We start from the raw sequence: 22,815 nt of genomic DNA, 5'->3' as shown, positions 1-22,815 counted from the left end.
ACTAAACACAAATTGACCCAGAGCTTTGCAGTCTACCTCTGCTCAACCCTTCCTCTCACACCCTACACGTGCTCCACCACAAATGCTGTCTGACCTTCCAAATTTGACCACCAACTCTGCCACCATCCTGTAGTCTGCCACCACCCCCCTTGCCTGATTTTTGCATTGATGTCCATCCAGTACCTCTGCTAGCTTACAAGCCCTTCTGCAATCCATCTGCAACATGGCAGCCAGTAAGGTCCTCCCAGAGGTCAAATCTTACCACCTCTCTGTTCAAACCACTCTGGTTCCTAGGAAAAGTCAGAATGTAAGTTTAAAACATATTCACTGATTTGCAGTCTTCTGTATTTTTGCCATGCCCATTTCCACCTTTCCTCTTGGCTCCTACCTACTTCTATTCCATATCCCATCCTAGTTCAACCATGGCAGCCTTCTGGCCCCTGTGGAATGTTCAGCATGTCACATGCTAGAATGTTTGCATAGGTCTTGGAATCTGCCTGGTGTCCTTGCCTAGATATCCACAGGGTCAACTTCTTCACCTGTCAATCTTTGTTTTAATGCTTTGCTCAAATGTCACCATCTAATGAATATTAGGTAGCTAGTCAGTCATGAGTGGGTGAGCATGAAAGGATAATAAATGGTAACTGAAAGTCATAGGTAGCCTTATCTGAGAGGTCGGCACCTAGAAGATGGGGCCCTCGTGTGTCAAAACCTCCCCCAGTCAGAGTCACATCCCCTTGAGAAAAGCCTTTGTTTCAAGATTACATCAAAGCTATCAGGTGGCCTGCACCCTTCCTCATCACTGAAACTACCATTACCTCCAACCACTCTGGCAACCACATCAAGACCCTGACAAAGAAAGCTGCTGAGGGCTATTCAAAGGTCAGTTAACTGATTATGGAATGGGAACTTGAAGCAGAAACAAGGGGACTCAATTTCTTCTGTGAGCACCACCCCACCCCCTCCAGGAGGTGGTCCATGAAGCTCCTATGCTATGTCAAAAGTTAGAAGGTGGACTTGGGCAGGACTCTGGACACTTCCCCGGAACCCCCAGTAAAACTGGAGGGTGGGGGAAGGTACACTTTCCCTCTGCTCCCTCTCCTGAGAGTATCCCCTTTCCCCTTTATTATCCCTTCTAATATACTCCTGCCCATTATTGGGTGGGACATGTCTGAAATCTTTCTGGCCTGACAGAAAGAACCCAGGGTGAAATAGGGCTTTCGCGATGCCTCAGTTTCCCCATAGGCCCAGGATCTGTAGCAATGAAGCCCGCCCTGATGACCTCACTTAAAACTGTAACCAGCTCCCCAAGGCTGCACCTTTCCATCCTGTTCTGCTCCCCACAGCACCAGGGCCTTCTAGCTCAATGTCACCATCAACCCCAATATGACAGAATAAAAATCCCACAGAGACAAAGGTTGCTGACCATTTTCTGTACTGAAAACAATGCCTGTCAGATGCTTAATAATTATTTAAGTAAAAAAGGTTTAAGGGTTTATAAAGGAGAGCTAGATTGTTTTACATATGACAAATTGTAAGTAAGTGCATTACACAGAGAATTGGCAATCTTCACAATTATTATGGAGAAGAATTTGGCTCTGAATCAGTTTTTAAAACAGCAGTGACATACTCTGTGTTTAATATACACAATGTTGGTCTTGAAAGCACAAAATTTAGCAATTTTGTTTTTTTGTTTTGTTTTTGGTACTGGGATTGAACTCAGGGTTGTTTAGCCACTGAGCCACATCCCTATACCATTTTATTTTTTATTTTGAGATAGGGTCTTTCTAAGTTGCTTAGTAAACCTAGCCGTTTTGAGCCAAAAGACAGTCAAGTACATTACAGGGAACAAATTCTTGACCACGAATTATTATCTGCCTCTTTATTACAGGGAAACCTCAAAGGCAAAACAACAAAAGAAATGGAATGAAATATATACAATATAATGGAGACAAAAAAGCTTAAATCTGAGAAAACACACATGATCCAGCATTTGGTTACACTGATAGAGTATACATCTTTTGCTAAACACTGCTAAGTGCATTCCCATAATGTATTTGACTTGCTTTTGTTATTATCTAAGATTACAGGATATTACATAAACAATGAAAAGATTTTTCTTTCAATGACATAAAATGACCCAATATTTGTTAATAAAATATCACACTCAGAAGGCAGATTTTATTCTAAATTTTACAGTGCTTCAGAAGGAGGACCAACATTCAGTACATAAAGCACAGTACACAACCAAAACTCTTTTTAAGGAATTGGTCAAAAGGGCCAAATTTGTGTCTGTAATATCATTACGAAGACTGCTGTTTCCCTAAGTGATACACTGCATACTGCTGTAGATAAAATTTAATCATCCCTTATAAACTCTTAAAAGATTTTTAATCACCATATCCAGAGATTCAAGTTAACCTTTAAATTCTTTAATGATAAATTTATATTTTAGCATCACGAACAATGATTTTTCTAACAATTTGACCATAAATCTGTAAAACATTTCTCAAAATTGATGAAAAAATACAATTTGCATGTGGTATAAAATTACAAACAAAAATCTTCAACATTTGAAAAGCTGGTTTCATTCTCTTTCACCATAGCGTAGCCCACTTTCATAGAATATCTTTGTAGCCTATTGGGACATTTCAATAAAAGTTGTACTGTGAAGAATAATATTGCTGCAGTATATTGTCATTTTTGACCTTCTGGTAAAACAGAAACAAACTCAAAACTTTGTTAAAAAAAAAAAAGAGAGAGAGAGAGAGAGAGAGAGAAGGGAGTTCAAGAAATTAATTTTTTTTTTTTTTTTTTTTAGTTTTGGGTATGTGTATTACTATTATTTCTACAAAGCTCAATTGAAAATGTAGAATTGGTAAACAATTTCTCCCTTTTCCATTAATACATTAGCAGCAAAGAATTATTTGTTTTAGGAATCCAATGGAGGCATCTCAGTGAAAACCTGCAAGAACTGCAAAAGTCTTTATTTTTAAAGTTGTAAGGTTGAACCTGAAGTTGATGATTGATTATAACTTGCCATATATTATAATTTAAATATTAGAAGAAAGTTTGAATTTTGACCAAGCCCAGAAGTCTACTAGAGATATTCCAGTATGGAAATGCCATGCTTTTATCTGAAAATTCCCTTTGGCCTCATTCCTTACCCATTTCCTCCTCCTAGAAAGGAACAGGAAAACTGGCAAGCTGGGAATTTTTGTTAGTTTTCTTAGGTATCATAAAGAAATTATGCTAATATAGAAAATTTGTCTTAGGAGATGAGTGCTGATTATTTTAAGGTTGAGAGATACTTTCTGTAATGTACTTTCAAATGGATGACTAAGTTTAAAAATAAAAGGAAAAACACACATATATATACATACAGATAAATTAACTACAGTAAAAAGAGATTATAGTTAAATCAAAATGGTCTATAAGTGGGTATTAATTGTACTATTCCTTCAACTTTTTAGGAGTTTGAGAGTTTTTACATCAAAAAGGGAAAAAATAATTTAAAAACATTATATATATATATATACATATATATATAAAAATTGATTTTTTATAACCATTCTCTTACCCACTCACTTCAGACAACAGAATAAAATGAAGATAAAGAAATGAATATGATTATAGTAGTTGCTTTTGTATCCTTTTTGTTTTCCTTGTACTTTCTTTGAAATTCCAAATTTTCCAAAAATTAAAAAAGAAAATTACATATCTTCATTATGTGCTGTAAGAGAAATAGTACTATTTCTAAGATTTGAAATGTAAACACTAGAACATTTTAAAACTGTAATTCTCCCTTATACAGTGGAGCTTACATTTTATGTTCCTTTTGAAAATAAAAAATAAAAGCCATAAATTAAAATTCTCAAATTTCAGTGGTCATATTCAAAACACCAAGTAGAATTGGACAGATCCCTGTTATCAACTATCATTGCATTTGCTATGGGAATAAAACTGCTGGCACAAATTAAGGAGAAGGGCAGTATAACCCAATTAACAGAGAAAGAATTCTGAATTTTATTTCTGGAGGAAAAAAGATTTGTTTTTCTTTTCTTCACTTCGTGCAGTTTTACTTCAAGATTTAAAAATTGTTTAGACATATAACGGGAGAATAATTGCAACCCCAACTCAGGAAAGAGAGCTTATTGTTACCTCCTAGGCAGCCAATGAATGAAAGCAGGAGCAGCTGTTTCCATGACAACATCATCTTTAATTGCCAAAAGCAAGAGTAACTCTTGTCCAGTCTCTGATGAATAGAAGGCTTTGTCTTCAGGTAAATCCTTTAATCTGTAAAATATATGTACAAAGAAGTTAGACTTTTAAAAACCAGCTCCTTCAAAAACAGGGATTTTCTTCTTTGCTTTAAACCACATCATTCATAGGCATTCAAAATTCTCAGATAAAACAAATCTTTTTTGATACGAAGTAGAGGATGCTTGAAATGTAGATACTTAAAAAGTACTTTATGTACTTGATTGGCAGATGCTAACAGCTTCATAGAAAGAAAATTTTGCCAATACTAAAATATTAACTATTAATCTATTAAATATTAAAACTTTTGCTTGATAATAATTGCTACAAATAAAATATTCATCTGAAATTCAAATTTTTCCAATTTTCTCTAATGAACACATTTTAGTAAAACTGAAAGAATCAAATGAACAGATATCTTGAAACAAGGCTTTTCATGAGTTTCTGAATCCCTAATAAGGCTCACAAATTATTAACAGCATTATCAATGTCCATCTTGACTAGTTTTTTTCAGAGACAACTGCAAAAAGCTCCCAACTACATAAGCTGCATTAAATAGATTAAAATATGTTAATGGTAGAAATTATTCCATCTAAGACTTGCAGATGAAACCTTTTTGTTTTTTTTGCTTTCTTGAATTTTCATAAACTTGAATATCCTGGTTAAAAGAAAATAATCACATGAAAAGGCCTGTGTCATTTTCAGTGGCCCCTTGAAACTAGTTAGGATGCATGATTAATGACCAAGTCAGCCAGATACACACACCCAAAACCAGACTGTCTGCTCTCAAGTGCTGAAACTCAGCTGGTTCCATGCAGGGGAATTAAGGACATTAAAGTCTGCCACTTAAGCAAGCAAAGTGTACCACTCTGAGTCAGCAGCTATTACTGACTGGGTTGCTTTGTTGTCACTGAGCCAAAAGAATAAAAAAGAAATCTCAGGTTCCTTCAGACAGTGTCTCCATAACTGTTTTTTTTTTTACATGTGGGGTTGCCAATCAGATGTTAAGTGTGTTCCCAATAATATCAAGAGTAAAAATATTGTGACTTGCATTGTGTACTCAATGCATTAAATCAGTCACTCCTACCTTAATGTTCTTCTTGTGCAGTGAAATACAACAGAGAACTTCTCTAATCAGAACTGTAATTTGTAAACTGACTCCAAGACGGGACCTTTAACTGTCTCTCACTACTGCCATTACTACAAACTGCAGATGTTTTGGTTTGAGATTCCCTAACACAAAACTGCAAAAATGCAAGCTGTTTATTTAGGAGGTAAAGGATATGACAACCTGGGTATGGGAAGTGAAACATGGAAAGGAAAATGGAAGCAAGATGAAGCCACCCTGCACTGTGGGTGACTGCAGTTTATTCCCACTATTGAAGTCCTGGAAGTCCCATCCACGTAGAACACAGGCCTGCGTTTACCAAGAGTATCCTTGCCAAGTGGCAAGGGAACAAAGGTATTTATACACTAACTTCTATTAGTCATTGTTTGAGGGACATTCCCCAGAATTGTTAGTTACCCAGCCTTTCTAATGCTGGTGTTTCTAATGCTAGCAAAACCAATGACTATGCTCAGTGTTGGAACAGGTATCTGCAATTAGGTGATAGAGGCAAGGAGAGATGAGAGGGCATACAGAGTACCTGCTGTACTGTGCATATGAAAATGGAACTTTAGGGGCTGGAGTTGTAGCTCAGTGGCAGAGTATTTGCCTAGCACGTGTAAGGAACTGAGTTCGATTCTTAGCACTGCATAAAAATAAAAAAATAAAATAAAGGCATTCTGCCCATCTACAACTACAAAAAAATTTAAAAATTAAAAAAAAAAGATAATGAAACTTTAACAAGCCATCTTCAGTAGCATCAAGTTCAAGTGACTGATGGCTAAAATTACTGAAAAATTTAAGTATATGATCAATCAATCACTCAAGTATCTCCTGTGGGTGATTTTTATCCACTTGGACAAAGACTTTCAGATATTCATTTCTTTATTTCTGCTCAGTCAGTGATACAGCCTGTGTCCATACTTAACTAGTATACTTTCTAGTACTGATCTAAAAGATAATCAAAGTCATTCCAGATCAGATTGAAGTTGCAACTGTCATTCACAATTCCCTTCTAGTCATGCATAGAAGGTAGCTGTAGTTCAGAAATCAGAAAAATTGGGACTGGGTTGTAGCTCAGTGGTAGAGTACTTTCCCAGCACATGTGAGGCACTGTGTTCAAGCCTCAGCACACCATAAAAAATAAATAAAAATAACAGTATTGAATCCATCTACAACTAAACAAAATTAAAAATAAAGAAATCGGGAAAATGGCAAATGCACTTGAATGACAGAAAAAAGATAACCAAAAGTTTCCTTTTAATTGTGAAATAAAATACAAAGTCAACTAAACATAAAAGCCATGAGAAACATATGAGATGCATTGATGAGATACATGATATGTTAAATATCCATGAGAAACTAGGGAATGATGGAACCAGATTAAATTCTGGAAATAGTAGGTAAGACTCAATCACTGGAAAGGGTTGAGAAGAATGTGGACTGAATGGGTATTTCCTGTCTTGGAAAGGTTATAGATATCCAGTTAGCAAACTAAATCTAACATGGAAAGAATTTAGTGACAGCAAAGTAACACACAAAAAAAGAATATAGACAGCTAGAGATTTCAGGGGAAAAGGGACAATTCTATCAAAGAATCCTGGAGTAACATTGATCTTATATCATTATCATCATCTTCATCATGATCATCATCTCACCATCACCCAAATCATCGTCATCCCCATTGCCATCGTCATCACCACCACCACCACCATCATCAAGTAAATAAATGAAGTTTTGCTCAATATCACACAGAATATGTTAGAATATTCTAACATATGTTAGAATATGTTAGAATATGTTATCATCATTCTCATAATTTAATGGAAAGTAAAATGTTATAAACTCTTAGAATAAGAAAAATATAGACATAAATCTCTGAAGGCAGGACCCTAGCACACTTCATGTTCATAGGAGGCTTTCATGCCTGTGGTTTTTATTCCTAGAAACAAAGAATAAGTCAACCTAGGAGACTTTAATCTGCATTCTGGACATAGAGTGAATAAGTTTTGACACTGGAACCAAAAGATAAGTTACCTCATGGGATCCAGACACCATTTAAAAATTACTTCAAGAAAGTAAATAAGAAAGTAAAAGTAAGGAACAGCTTGCAATGGTGCATCCAAGGCGAGAAGCATGCCAGTTACATTTACAAAGTATAAATATGCATTCAACAAAGTTCTAAAGTCTTTGCAAAACATAGTCACTCAATAAATTATTGAGCATCTCTTAGATGCTGGGATTATAACTGTGGAAGGAGGTGGAGGAGTGATGGGCTGTCAGAGGACAGGTGAGCCCTGCCCTGTTGGAGCATACACACAAGTGGGGTGACACTTTCTTCAAACATTAACAAAGTATTTGTAAAGTGCCAGTGTGAAAATCACAGGGCAGGACAGAAGTTTCACACCAATTTTATACTAGCCCACAAATTCAGAAAAATCAGAAACTCGACAACAGTAGACATATTATCTGATTTAAAAGAAGAAATATGTGAACACATATATATTCATGTTTGTGCACATGCATAGGCACACACTTATACCATATGAAGTTTCAAGATAAAAAAAGTCTCACTCAGGAAGACTATGCTTTAAAATTGAGTTGCTTATTCTTAATCAATGTTAATGTAGGGCACTGACTTCATAAATAATGAAGGTAATTAATATAATCATGACTTGACTTCTCAGCAATGCCAAGTATTGTAATGGAGAAAAGGGACACGTTAAAGCTGTTCCCACTTCTAAAGTCAGCAAAGCTAAAATAAATACAAAGGAAGTCACTGAAGCAAGACAAACACAAATCAAAATGTCATATGCTACAATCAGAATATTCTACTATTCACGGGAATGCTTTAAACCAAAGAAAAAAATAAGATATACCCTTTAGAATGTTCCCTGCTAATAGACATTTGCATTTGAGGGCTAAAGCGTAATATATTCACAACACGTTTTTCATGGCAGTCTTTTTATAGCCCCCAAATTTAGTACATATTGACAACTGTAATTCTTAATGTCAGCTGAGCTAAAAAATGCTAGACCTTGGATTCAAAACAAAACTGCTCTAAATAGTTTTCCTGGTTGCTCTAAAAGAAGGAAGAGACCATTTGTGGTTTTTGTCATATACTTTATAAAATTGCTACTAAGCCCCTGGATCATGAAATATTGATGCATATTTATTATTTTAAATGCACACAGACAGCTTTGAATGTAGTCTTGGCAAATGTTCACAGTTAAGTCTCTTTATGTGGACAAAGTTTAGGTGTAAGAATAAGCTGTCTTCATTTCCATCAGAGTAACAAATATCTAATAACTATTTTCTTTCTAGCAGCAACTTTGTCTAGAAGATCACTTAGCAGACCAGCATCTCTCATATCCACAAAAAGTCACCTCTGACTTCCATGTTTGAGACACAAATTCTACTTCTGAATATATACTATTTCTAATTCTCATCAAACATACAAGCTGATACTTTCATTATAGTAAAATAATCAAATATTAGCAGATAAAGATTTGCTTTCCATGGCTGTTACATGGTGAGTCTCCCAGAACTTACTAATTCACTGCCATGGTATGCAACCGTAACCTCGTGATTTTCAGCTAATGACTTTCCTGGCTTGATGGGACTAAACACCCTGCCAGATTGGAAATCAGGCATCCTACACCCACTCTGTTTTCATTCACAGTCATAATCACGCACCCATCTCTTCCCAATCTGCACATCTCCCAGATATGGAATTCATCCACTCTGCATACTAACTCTGCCTCTTTCCCGCTGCAACCAGCCTGGCAGAGGATGAAGTTTGCATAAACTCGGGCTCCAAGGCAAGAGTCTGGACAACTTCACTCCTCTGCCCGACGTGTCCCACAGGGTAGGGGAAGGGAAAGTATGAGCCGTGCAGTTTGATGTGCTGAGTTTACAGTAGCACTGTGGCACAGAGACCAGTGCCAGCCAGAAGTCATCTCATGCTCTTGTGCACAGCTACAGCCCTGCATCTTCCCTCCTGTGATGCTTTGACAGTTTTGACACACACCTTCCAATACAGTTATTTAGACCATGGCTTCACCATGGTTTCTACCAACTAGACTACACCCTGTAAAAAGCAGTAATTCATAACCTTTTGTGGTTAAGATCCCTGCTGACGTCAGCCCGATCTATGAGCTCACCTCCCTCTCTAGACCAAATGTACCGAGACAGACATGGGTCAACTGATTTGTGGATGTGATGTGTTGTATTGCACTGGAAAATATTTATTTTATATAGATATAATATGTTCATATGTGGGCATGTGTTTTAGTCAGTCATTTTGCTGCTGTGACCAAGACATGAGGAGAACAATTTTAGAGAAGGAACAGTTTATTTGGGGCTCACTGTTTCCAAGGTCTCTTTCCACAGACAGCTGGCTACATTGCTCTGGGCCTGAGGTGAGGCAGAACTCATAGCAGAAGAATGTGCTGGAGGAAAGCAGCTCAGGACCAGAAAGCATGGAGAGAGAGAGAGGTTGCGTGTCCTTCAACGTGGAGAATTATAAACGCAAGGGTAGGCCCTCACTGACCCAGCTCCGCCAGGCACTCCCCACCTGTCTACAGTTACCACCTGGTTAATCCCTATCAGTGAATTAATGCACTGATGATGCTTAAACTCTCATAACCCAATGATTTCCCCTCTAAATGTTCTTGCATTGTCTCACACATGAGCTTTTGGGGGATACCTCATATCTAAACCATGAGAGCACATATACATATGTGTATGTGTGTATATTCACAAAATTATTTCTTCTTTTTTCATGCAGAAATTAACAGAAACTTTATGAAAGTTGAAATAAAGCTAAATTATGCAAAAATTTAAAGAGCAAATTCTGTTCAAATACCAGTGTTCTGAAAAGGCTACTGTTGAAAGCCTTGACAAAGAGGCTGAAATTAGGAACTTGGTTTTCATCTGGTGAGGCTTGTCATTTCAAACATCCTGGTACTTTCTGCTGTTGGTCTTTTGACCATCAGTGCATGCAAGCAGAAGCAAGAACAAGCAGAGGCCTCGCTGTGTGCACCTGGTAGTAGGTGGGTCCACTACATAAAATATGGTCAGAGCATGCTGGACACCATGTGTTGACCTCAAGGCCTCTTTGACATACAAGATCTTCTCTGATAAGATCAATATTAGAACTACTCACAAAAGTGATAATAGGTTAAATTTCGGTATCTTCTTTTGTATCAAGACACAAAAAATTACAAACCTGTGTTTCAACTGGTTCCACTAGCTTCATCCAGGTGCAAGATGAAGGGAGAAGACACAGGTACCAAACCATGCCAAAGCAACACTGCTTCCAAGTCTCAGACAGAAGGCCACACTTTTTGAGCATCCTGGACAGAGGGCTTGCTTTAGTTTCCCAGCTCTGCTTCCAACAACCTCGGTCATCCCCAGGGGACAGTACCTGACAAAGATCTCTCCACTTCTACGTAACAGGCAAACGTGACCCTCCAAACATGTTTTAGGACACAACTTGTTTTAGAGTCAGCCCATGTTCCAATGAACAGGCAGGATTCTCAAACTGAATCTTTACCCCGGAAAAAGGAGGACACTCCAAGGTTTGACTACCTTTGTAGAACAAGGATTTTGGATTTTTTTTTTAATGTCACATTTCCCTTGAAAAGAACCTTGAGGCAAATAAGGGAACTAGACTTTTGGTCTTGCCACGTTTGATGATGAAAGGAAAACTAACTGTTGAGCAAATACTATAATGTACACTCCAAACAGGGAACAGAATGAACAAACACAAACTTTCATTATTACAAATGTTGCCTGGGTTTTTCCTTCTCTCTTATCCAATGAGGAATTATTCTAGACCTTATGACATGGTAATGAGGAAGAAGATACCCCTCCTAAGTGTGCATAACACCATTCCTTGCTAACACATGCTTATTTAGAATTTTAAAATAGCTTAATAACATACTATGGTAAAAATGCTTTTCTACAGACATAGTTTCAGCAATGCCTGGAAGAAAATGGAATAACAGTATAATAATCGCTGATTTTACAGAGTGCTTTGGTGCAAGACACCGTTCCAAGAGATTTTCATATCCTAACCCACTTTACCCACACAATACATGAATCGCACTCCATGGCCACCTTCACTTTTCTCATGAAGAAACAGAAGGGCTAACAGACTTGTATGAGAGAGACAAAGATGGCAGCCTCTACTTTCAGAATTTTTCTTTCACATAATAGATATGAAACAGAAAGTCCAAGCAGTGGGATCATACCTGATATTGTTTACATTTTGACAGCCTGACAATAATATAACTGGCCATTAGAACTACTCACAAAAGTGATAATAGGTTAAATTTCAGTATCTTCTGCATAGGAAAGGGCCTGGATATTTATGCAAATGACTTTGCTGCTTGATTTTAAGCACAGCACCATTATAATGTACCATCTCTGTGCTATGTGTGAATTTAAATGTTTATAACAATTCTATTTCAGATTAACTCAAAATTTCTCAAATACCTACTAAGCCACAATATAAGATGCATTGTAGCATGTACAAAATATGATAACTTTTGTTTGGAAATTTTAAAAAATACACATATACATTTATAAGTACACAGAAGAACTCTGTAAGTATAATAGAACAATTGCTCAAAGTGTCCCTAGGAAAACTCTGCACTTAGGAACAAAGAATAAAAATTAAAAATATTTCTCAGATCCAGGCGTGGTGGCACACACCTGTGACCCACCAGCTTGGGAGGCAGAGGCAGGAGGATGGCAAGTTCAAAGCCAATCTCAGCAAAAGCAAGGTGTTAAGCAACTCAGTGAGACCCTGTCTCTAAATAAGAAAGTACAAAATAGGGATGTGGATGTGGCTCAGTGGTCCAGTAACTCTGAATTCAATCCCTGGTACCCAAAAAACCACATAAAACAACAAAAAAATCAAATTTCTCAGTATACTTTCTTTTTAGTTTTTTCTATAATGTATATATATTAATTATTTTGAAATATATTAATAATATAAAACTAATCTATATTTCAGGTTAAATTTTTTTCAATCACCATGAGGTACTGAAATGTTTTTTACTTTTATTTTTCATCTATTTTAATAATTTTATTAATGCATTATAGTCATACATAATAGTGGGACGCATTTTGACATAATTATACAGGCACTGAATATAATTTGCTCCAATTCAGTTCCCCATTCCTTCCCTTCCTCTACTGATCTTTCTTCTATATACTTATGGTATTTTTTAAATTAGTGTATTGGGTAAAATTCACTGTGGCATATTTATGTATGTACATAGGACAGTTTGATCAGTTTCATGATACCGTTTTTCCCTTTTCCTGCCCTTCTTCCATTCCCCTCAAACTCCTTCCTCTATTCCAATGAGCCCTCTTACAGGACCAGCCCTGATGCCCATCAACAGATGAATGGATTATGAAAATGTGATATATACATATATATGCAATATAATTTTACTGTCATAGAGAAAAATGACTGTTATGGTTTGAATGTGATGTGTCCCCCAAAAAGCTCATGTGTGAGACAATGCAAGAACATTCAGAAGTAAAGTGGTTGAGTTATAAAAACCTTAACCCAATCAGTAAATTAATCCCCCGATGGGATTAAATGAGTTGTAACTAAAGGCAGGTGGGGTGTGGCTGGAGGAGTTGGGCATTGGGAGCGTGGCTCTGGAGTAAATATTTTGTATCTGGTGAGTAGAGTCTCTGCTTCCTGATCTTCATATGAACAGCTCCCTTCCACCACACTCCTCCACCATGATGTTCTGCCTCAGCTCGAGCCCAAAGGAATGGATGTGCTGTCTATGCACTGTGACTTCTGAAACTGTGAGCCCCCAAATAAACTTTTTCTCCTCTAAAATTGTTCTTGTCAGGTCTTTTATTAACAGCAGCGAAAAAGCTGACTAAAACAATGACATGGCATTTGCTGGTAAATGGATGGAACTGGAGAGCATGCTAAGTGAAATAAACCACCCAAAAAGTCAAAGGCTGAATGTTCTCTCCCATGCAGAAGCCCCAGGTAAGTAAGGGGAATTGAGTGGGGGAGGGGGCAAACCACCAGGCATGTATGGTGGGTGAGGGAATTCCATGAAAACAGAAGCACTGATATTTTGTTTGCATAGTCTCTAGTTAAGCTATGTGGGTTCCTTGTTTCCTTAAAAAAAAAAAAAAAACTTTAAGAACTGGGAAGCCTTATGGTATCTCATAGGCTAAACTTTTCATTTGCCTTGTATTTGCATATCATAACATATTTTGTTGAGTTTTTAGAAGAATTTACTTATTTACTTGTCTTTTGAATGGTTTACCAGACACATTCAAACATTTCTCTGAAATTCTTGGGAGGTTATCACCAGGGATGATCTTCCAGTTTTTCTGCACAAGCATTTGTAAAAATCACCTAGGAACAATGACTTTCACCAACTTTTTCTTCTACATTTCCAGAGATATTTGGTGCATTTATAAATGTACATGTTTTTGTGTTTTTTTGTTGTGGTGGTTGTTCATTTGTCTTCAAACAAAAGGCATCGTATTCTGCATATGCCATAGTGCACCTTACCATTGTGGCTTAGCTGGTGTTCGAGAAATTTTGACTTAATATCAAATAGGGTTGCTATATACTTTTAAATTCACACCTAACACAAGGGCGGTGCATTATAATTATGCATATGCTTTAAAATCAAGCAGCCAAGTCATTTACATAATGTGAAATTAGTGCTCATGGTGGTAGAAAATACAAAGTGAAACACTTTTTTTGAAAGAAAAAAAGCACTTCATTTCTAATATGATCATAAGTCAAAAATCTATAAACAATGCATTGTAAGCATCAAGGAGAAAAATGTATAAAGGGGTTGAAAAGTGCTCAAGAGGACTTTTCAGCTGGGAAAAAGCAGCTGCCACAGGGACTCTCACTGCACACCAAGGCAGGCCACTCTGCTCTGACCCTGCTACTGTGGGCATGGGGAGAAAACCTAGGTTCACCGAGGGTCTACAACATGCCCGGTGCAGACACAGAGTCAAAATGTTTTCAAGTAAATCTTTGATCTCAGGGCATTGAAACTCTCAGAAAGTACACTGAACCTTAAACATAACTGTATTTCATTCTAATGAAATATCCCGGGATGGAGTACAGTTTTGGGTAACACCAAATGATTGAGGCAGAGTTTCCTGGAATCACCTAAACACAACAGGCATTACATTCAACAGGGAGACACCAGATCAAGATGGAGATGGAGAAGTGAGATGCCAAGTCCTCAAGGGAGATAACAGCAAAGTCATCTGTGTGACTCTGTTGACTTTTTCATCCCCCCACTGTGACCAAAATATATAACAAGAATAAGTTAGAAGAATAAAGTTTATTTTGGCTCATAGATTCAGACTTCTCAGGTCATGGTGCCTGATTCCATTGCTCTGGGCCTGGGTGAAATAGAACATGATGGCAGAAGGGTGTGGCAGGATAGCTGCTCAGTCCACGTCAGCCAGGAAGCAGTGAGAGCAAGTACGGGAAGAGCAAAGCCCAAAAATAATGGCCAAGTGCACATTTCCAGTGACCTACTCCCTCCAGTTCCTCCCCACCTGCCTATAGTGACTACCCAGTAATTCAATTATTAATCCATCAAATAGATTAATCCATTCATAAGGTTGTCATTTCACAATCTAATCACTTCACCTCTAGATATCATGTTTCTGACACATTAGCTTTTCAAGGGACACCTCATATCCAAACCCTAATGGCAGCAACTGAGGCCTGCTTACATCAGAGGTGTGGGAGCATGAGTAAACCACCTAAGGGAAGGACATCTTTGGAGAGGAAGGACTCTTTCTCAAGGGGAGGAAGGTACTCTGTGCAATGCTATGACTCTTAAAGGGGACCACAGGAAACTGTATTTGGGGGATGCATTGATCTTAGAGCACACTACCAGTAAAAGCCAGAAGAAGCAGAATGGAGAATTGCAATTTGTGGAGGAAAGGGATCCTCAGAGATGCTATGGGCTCAGAACACATGACATCTCCTGGGGGTCAGATACACACAGGGGACCAGCTGTGGAGTGTGCCTGTCATGCATCCTGAGCAGAACCACCCAGCATGGTAAGGAGACCTGACCTAGCGAGGCCGGGGTCTTTCCGGACTTAGGAAAGATCCTAAAGGAGGTCTTTGTGGCCCTAAAGGAGACACAGAAACACTGATAACAGGCCTGAGCCCAGACACTCAGCATCTCCTGTGCCCTGCAATTGTATTTTTATATTCATTGTTAAATTATGTTAGAAACCATGGCATGATTTCACAGAGTTCCCCCTTTTTAAAGGAGAACTCTAAAACCCAACAGCAGAACCTTGCCACTTGCCTTTCACAGTCTGAAACTACTCAGGGTGCCTAAGCAAACACACTCAAAGCACTCAGACACATTTGGCAACACTAATAGTCAAATGTGAGAGGGATGTATCTTAATTCCCTTAATCTCCTGGGTATCCACAGCACAATTCAGGTACAAGGGGTTCTAGGTGAATAATAATGGAGCTGCTAAGTACTAAATGACTGCTGGACTACAGTCTGAGTGCTTTGTAAATACAAACACAGGTTAGGCCATGAGGAAGGTACCCTGACTATCTTATGTTACATTGTGTTAATTTTTAGGTGAAATTTGCAACATAGAAATCTTAGCTATATAATTTTCTAACATGGAATTTTAAAGATTATTTTCTATTATAAAAGAAAGTTCTTTCCATTGTAGGATTAAAAAAAATGAATACAGAAACACACATGGCTTAGTGAATTATTCTAAGACAGACTCCTCCTTCAGAATACAGCCTCATTTTAACAATTCTCTGTCCTCTTCTCTCTCACACATTCCACAACAAATATTTTACAGGTATCCAGCTTCTAAGTCAGGGTTTTCAAACTATATCTCATGTCCCATATAGGGCGCTAGAAGCAGTCTTTGCTTGTTAGACTTTGGGACAATGAAATAAAAGAGAATAGAAAGAATCAGACTGTACTGAACTAATATTAACTTCCTATGAAATGTAGTCACCAACACTATAAAATGCACAAAAGACTGAATAAGGTCTGGTTAAACATGGTGTGTGCATGTGTGTAAAAACCTGAACAAATTACTTAAACCTCTCTGCCCTACACATTGCACTGTGAAATGGGAGTGGTCAATGTGCATATCACCAATTTATTATAAGACTATGATTATATATTGAGAAAGCTCTTTGGCATTCAAGTTGTGATAGTTATTACTTTTATTTCCAAGAAATTAAATGTAATTGGCACCTTGTCTGGAGATGAATCAAAGCCTTAAAGTAGGAACTCAAACACAGGTCTCTAACTCATTTTAAAGTGACATTAACTGTTCAAGAGCTGCTTATATCTTTTTCTAAAAACACTTGTTCAGCTTAACTGCGTTTTTGAAAGTTGCTTTATCACAGTGAATGGAGTGATTTTGACACCTTTTGGAAATGCTAATCATGGCTATGAATAGTTATTTGCTTAGAATTCACACCTATTAGGGGCTGAATCTAGTTGTATACAACATTCACTCCATCAACACAGAAGTGTAAATCTAAATTGGGGCAAACTGTGATAGCAGCTTGCACTGCTACCCAGAGTATCAATTTCAGCTGAAGGGAGAGAGAGGAGTCTGAACTCACTCCTCTCACAGCCATGGGCCGCCATTTGCTTTCACGCGAATAAGCAATGGTTCAGATGAAGCCCACAAAGCACAGTGGGGAAGACAGAGGGAGAAGCACAAACTGTCTGCCTGTATGGAACAAGAGCCCAGCATGCCAGGTAGGAAACTTCAAGGAGGGGGAGAATGCACACATCACAGCCTCACCTGTACCTCAGCCTCAATTTGCCTCTTGCCCACAAGAGCTGTCAGTGTGACTTCTCAGAAGACCCTAGATATCCAGAGATTTCTATGAGTTCTCCCCATTTTTAAATTCTGGCAAACAACTAGAAAAACCCCCAAAACAAGATATTTCTGCAACTCAGACAGCCCACATTGAAACCTCCAACCCAAAGGCATTCTCCCAACTAAAACTAGGAAGAGCACAATAAATCACTCTAACAAAGCTGGAGAAATAGGCAACATTCTGTACTAGAAATGCAATTTCTTTGTTTTATCATTTGGCTTTACCTTTTTTTCTTTTTTTTTTTTTGAGGGAAACATGGCAGTGAGAAAGTGAATACATGCCCCCACTTTTCAGAGAAGGAAATCTCTGCTATTTAGAAAATTCCATTTTATTACACTTCATTCAAAGAAATAGTTCTCTTTCAACCATGAGTGTGTTTGATGCACGAACCAAAACTCTAAAAAAAAATTCAGAGGGTCTCCAAGACTATGCTCAATTAGTGAATGGGTCCATGATTTGCCTCAAATCTCTTGACCCTACTGTGCCAGACACATTAATGTTTTCTGTGGGTGCCAATTCTAAAATATTAAGAAAGCATGTGGCTACTGGCAAGAAAAGTCTGAGGACCTTACAACAGACTTGGAAGCATAATTACACATTCAGCTTAGGTAACGGTAATCAATGCAGTTCCATGTCCCCACATCCTAAGACTGAGGTGGAGAATGGATCTGAATTTATACAAAAGCCATATGCAGATTTGGAGGCAAAGGTTCAACTGTGAATACTGATGCCGTCTCTTCAGTGTCTAGCACTCTACATGGATGAACTTGCTAAGGAAGGACATGTTTTGGGGAATGGGCCTTGTGAGGCCCGATGGGTTTGGAACAGGGACATTCCATGCTTCCTACTTCTCTGGATTCTCGGATAACGCAGCACTATGTGGACATGTGAATCCATATTTTGCTTTGAAGAACTAGAACAAGTCCCTTTCACTGAGCCTTCACATCTCAGAATAATACACAAACAACTGGAAGTTTCACAAATACATATTTCAATTTTCCCAATGTGCTCAGAATGTGAGGGTATTAAAGAAGCAGGCAGGCCCTTTAGAGAAGAGTGCCTGGCAGGGACAGCAGTGAGCTGCCAAGTACACTCCCCAGGAAAAAGGGGCAGCAGTTTTACTGTTTTATTTTTGTGTGTTTTAGCCTGTTTTTGTTGTTCTAGACAATAGATGAAACCTGTCATCATATTATTCTCATAAGTTAGAAACTTAAAAAAAAAAAAAGAAAAATAAAAACCACCAGGCTGGTCTAGGAATACCTGCCAGTTGACAAAATAGGGCCTCTAAGCCATGAATTTGAGGCCTCTGAGTAGAGAGAGCCTCTTGCAGGGGAAACAACGAGAACAACAACATCAACAAAAGCCCTACCTAGAGACTCACAGAAGAAGTTCTGCCATGCTTACTTCTTGCCTAGCCATTTCCCTGCGCTCCCCACTAGACTTCCCAAAGCCAATCACAGTGCCCAGGCCGGAGCAAGACACTCAACTATATGTGCGGGATTAATGAACATCAGATTCCAGCCAGTAGTTGCCACACTTGGTTCCATATCAGACCATTCGGGGGACTTCCGCAAAACTACAGATCCCTCAGTCCACTGAATCATAATTTCTAGGCACCAGGCCCAGAATTTGTTTAAAAAAACAAAAAAACTTTCCAAAGTTATTCTGCTGCAGGATTATCAACACATTCAGTAACCATGGGCTCAGACATAATGAGCACCCGAGTCCAGTCCTAGCTGTCAGTGACAAGACTGAAAGGTATCTTCACCTCTGTGGAGGGGACCATTATTAACTTGGGTTTCTTTTTCCTGAATCTTCCCCTTTTGCTATTTCCATGACTCCTTGCCTCAGGGAAGGTTGAGACAGGAGGGAAAGAAAGTTCAAGTTGTTCCCCCAAATGAGCTGCTTCCAGAAGCACACGCCATTTCCAAGAAAAGGAAAAAAAAAAAAAAAAAAAAGCACTGAAAACATTGAGAAAAGACAACAGAAACCTCAGTGGAAACATTAACAAAGAGGAAGAATTTCCTTCAAGAATAAAAAGGTATTTCCCAGGGATGGAGATCCACAGGCGAGTGCAAAACCCAAAGATAGAAAATTTGTTACTTGGAGCTTGGAAGCAAACAGGCTTATAAGAAATTCCAAGACACAGAAAGAAGCAGGGAAGGAAACTGTAGGGGAAGAGACACAGATGGAGACAACCTGAGTAGATGAGCAACCCATGGCATATCCTTCTCGGTTCCATTCGTGATCGTTTGTTTCATAATCAATCAACCCTGCCAAGACCCTGAGGAATAGGACTGGACATCTGGGCAAACAGAATGAGAATTTACCATACAAGAAAAAAAAATCTACGTTGAGTCATAAAAATACAGGAAGCCCTCTGACCTGGTGAGCTGTGACTGAAACCCCTAACCCCCCTCTACACGAAGACTTTTTACATCAACGGGGCGGGGGGGTGATCCTTAGTTGGAAGTCTTTGGGAAGATTAATTAGTCACTGAGGAGCACTTTGGTGAGTGCAAAAGATTGCTTCTTATTGTGGTTATATAATCTACTGATCTCACAGTTTGAAGGCAGAGTGATTTAAGGTTTTATCACAAACGAAGAAAGCCAAGAAAGTTGAGCATCCACTAAGATTCATTCCTCATGTATTTCTCCTGAGCCCAATTATTTGCAGGGTCAGGGCTCTATTATTTTACTTAGCAAAGCGGGTGCTTTGAGACATACTTTCCAGGAACAACAAAAAGAGGGATTCTGGTTAATGTAAATAAGTCTTCCTGTCCATTTCAGAGAGGCTCCATTTTATTGGAGCATAGGTATTTGAGCAGACGTTTATTAACACTGGGGCACTTTGAACACCAGCAGATTTGATGATATAAAGGACATGTGGGGTGTGTGGACATTTGGGTGGTTTTCTTCCCTCAGGCAGAAATGGAGGTAAGAAATCAAACACAAAGCTGCTGTTTCTATAGGGACTAAGAACGAAGGCCAGGAACTGCTGAAGATTTGCAGCCAGAACCCAACCCCTGTCTTCACCACTTTCTAGGATGATATTTAGCCCTAGTGTACATGGGATGGTTGCACTGAGGACGCACAGCTGTGGTCCGTCCTGACTGGCAGGAACACACTCCTTCAAAACTGACTTCAATATCACCCACTGTTCATCAAAGACAGTTAATTTGATTTTGTGCTTTATACAATAGAATATAAGAGGTCTTTCCTAATGTTTTAAAAAAGAGAGTCTCTGTTAATTTCAACGTGTGCTAAGATGTTTTTCTCCACTCACCATCTCCCACAGAGGAGCTGAACATAAATATAAGCACATCTAACTCAGAATGGATGGCAACCATGAGATGAAACTATTTAATGTGACTTTGGGGTCAAGACTGCTACACTGAAATTTAATGACTTGCTGTAATAAAAGTATTGAAGACTGAATATTGATGCTAAGAAATGTCTCTTAAAGTATTCAAAGGCAAGTGCTGACAGTCATTTCTGCCATCCATTGATGATATTGTGTGCAGCACTGCAATCATTTAATCCTCCCAAATCCTGATTAAGGAGGTAATATGATTATTTCCATTTGTAAAGAAGGAAGCTAAGACTTAAAGTATTTTGCCCATCAACACCCAGCTAACAACCAGTGGCCTGGAGTTCAATTCAGTGACTCTTAAAACTGCAGCGGTTAATTCCCAACTTCTGGAGCATCCACTGCCCCCTGCAAAAGATTAAAACAACAGCTCCCCCCAGATGAGAAGAAAATTAAGTACTTAATACAATATCAGTACCCACATGGGTGCATCAAAGAACTCTGGTGCTGCTATTTTGCTAAGTATCACTTGTCATTTCTCCTTGCGTTTACATTTGAGCTCCCTGAAATGAGCTGTTCTCCTTTAAGACTCTAAGGAGGGGATGGAGAAAGTGAGAAAAGAACCAAGGCTGAAGATGAAAAGAAGGTGTAGCTACTATGAAAAATATCTTAATGCAATCAAAACACAAAGGTATTATGTCCCATTTCCACATTGTGTTTGTTCAGAGAGTGGCTCCATTTGCAACGAAGAGCTAAGAATGACCTGGCAGAGTCTTCCAGAAGCACACACATAAAATTCAGACCTGCATGACCTGTCAGGCAGCACATTCTATTATGGAAGTTTGGCTTCTACAAGGTTACTACTCCAGGGAACAATTTTCTAAGAACCAGGAAAATGCAGAGTTAGCGAAATACCACCTTCTCCCAGGGCTGACAGCCACCCATGTTGCAGGAAGTATATACCTGAAATAGAAAGCCAGACCTTTCAGCATGCAATTCCTCTCTCATTTCTATTTGTGTGTATACATTTTTCTAAGATTTCCTTCATGGATTCCCCAGCATCTGTCTGTTAATAAATATAGTGGAAGAATGCAGAGAGGTGTGAATACACAGTAAGGAACAGTTTTAGATCCTCAAGTTCAGGGAACTTCTTTTGCATGGTGCTTAATATTTCCACCCTCAACACATGTGTGGCTATAAACGCTGACATGTTTATAAATGCTGCGCTGGTCTGACTCAGGTACTCAGAACATATTTTCTGTACTGTTATTCTCTCTACATATATACTGCTTCTCCAAGCAGTTAATGGACACCTAAGCAATGTTGCTAAAGTTTGCTGAGTATTTTCCGCAGGGTTTTCCTGAATGCACTTTGTGTGATTCTATCAATTAATCTTCACACAAGTTGGCACTGCCAACTGTCAGGTAAGGAATGCCAATTTGAAAGATAAAGCAATTTGTACATGGCTAATTATGCGACACACTGGCAGAAGATCCCCAATACTCCATCTCCTCCCTTTTCTAAACCAACTCCTACTGATCAAAGACTGCTTCTCTGTATCCAAATTCCATAATGTATCTTTAAGTCAAAGTATGCAGAGAATAAATGAGGAAACCAAATGTTCCATTTAGTTAATTAGGGTTAATGAAGCAACCATTCATTCTATTTTATATGCACAGATCCACCATGGTAGTATATTTCATATATGTTTGCAATTATGGTATACGACTTGTTAGGCAGACTCTTTTTTTCCTTTGAAATATTTTAAGCTTTTGGCTTCAATTTAATAAGTAATATGAACCCACTGCAGAAAAAAAAATGGAAAACCACAAAGAATACCCAATGTTATGGAAAATCTCACAATCTAAATAAAACTACTGGCAGAAATCAAAAAGTTAGAGAATACCAGGTGTTGGTGAGCCAGTGAATCAGAAAGAGCTGTCATATCCTAACTGCAGGAGCCCATGTCAATATGACTACCTGGGACAGCAAAGTGCTGTCAGTTTACGACACGGAGGGTAAAGTAGTTGCTCTCCTAGATACATACCCTAGAGAAACTCTAGGATATGGACTCCATTCAACACATACAGAAATAATCACAGCAGATTAAAGGTCAGAGCAAAAACATAAAACAAACTGATGCCCTTCAACAACATAGTGGACACATGAGCTGTGATGGACCTAATGGGTGGGTTACTGCAGAGCAGAGAGAATTAA

General features: G+C 38.4%; 1 protein-coding gene across 1 annotated transcript in view; it reads right to left on the bottom strand.

Moving 5' to 3' along the window:
* The window catches only part of Cntn3 (contactin 3), a 340,669-nt gene that overhangs the window by 245,325 nt on the left and 72,529 nt on the right, over nucleotides 1-22,815 (bottom strand). The window contains exon 2 of the mRNA XM_047534744.1: nucleotides 4,162-4,296. Coding sequence (XP_047390700.1) covers nucleotides 4,162-4,216 — 55 coding nt within the window. The 5' untranslated portion in view covers nucleotides 4,217-4,296. The remainder of the gene's footprint in view (nucleotides 1-4,161; nucleotides 4,297-22,815) is intronic.

The sequence above is a fragment of the Sciurus carolinensis genome, chromosome 19, assembly GCF_902686445.1.
Source record: "Sciurus carolinensis chromosome 19, mSciCar1.2, whole genome shotgun sequence".
In the NCBI taxonomy this organism is placed as follows: Eukaryota; Metazoa; Chordata; class Mammalia; order Rodentia; family Sciuridae; genus Sciurus; species Sciurus carolinensis.
The sequence above is the reverse complement of the archived record's forward strand: the minus strand, read 5'-3'. Positions and strand labels throughout refer to the sequence as shown.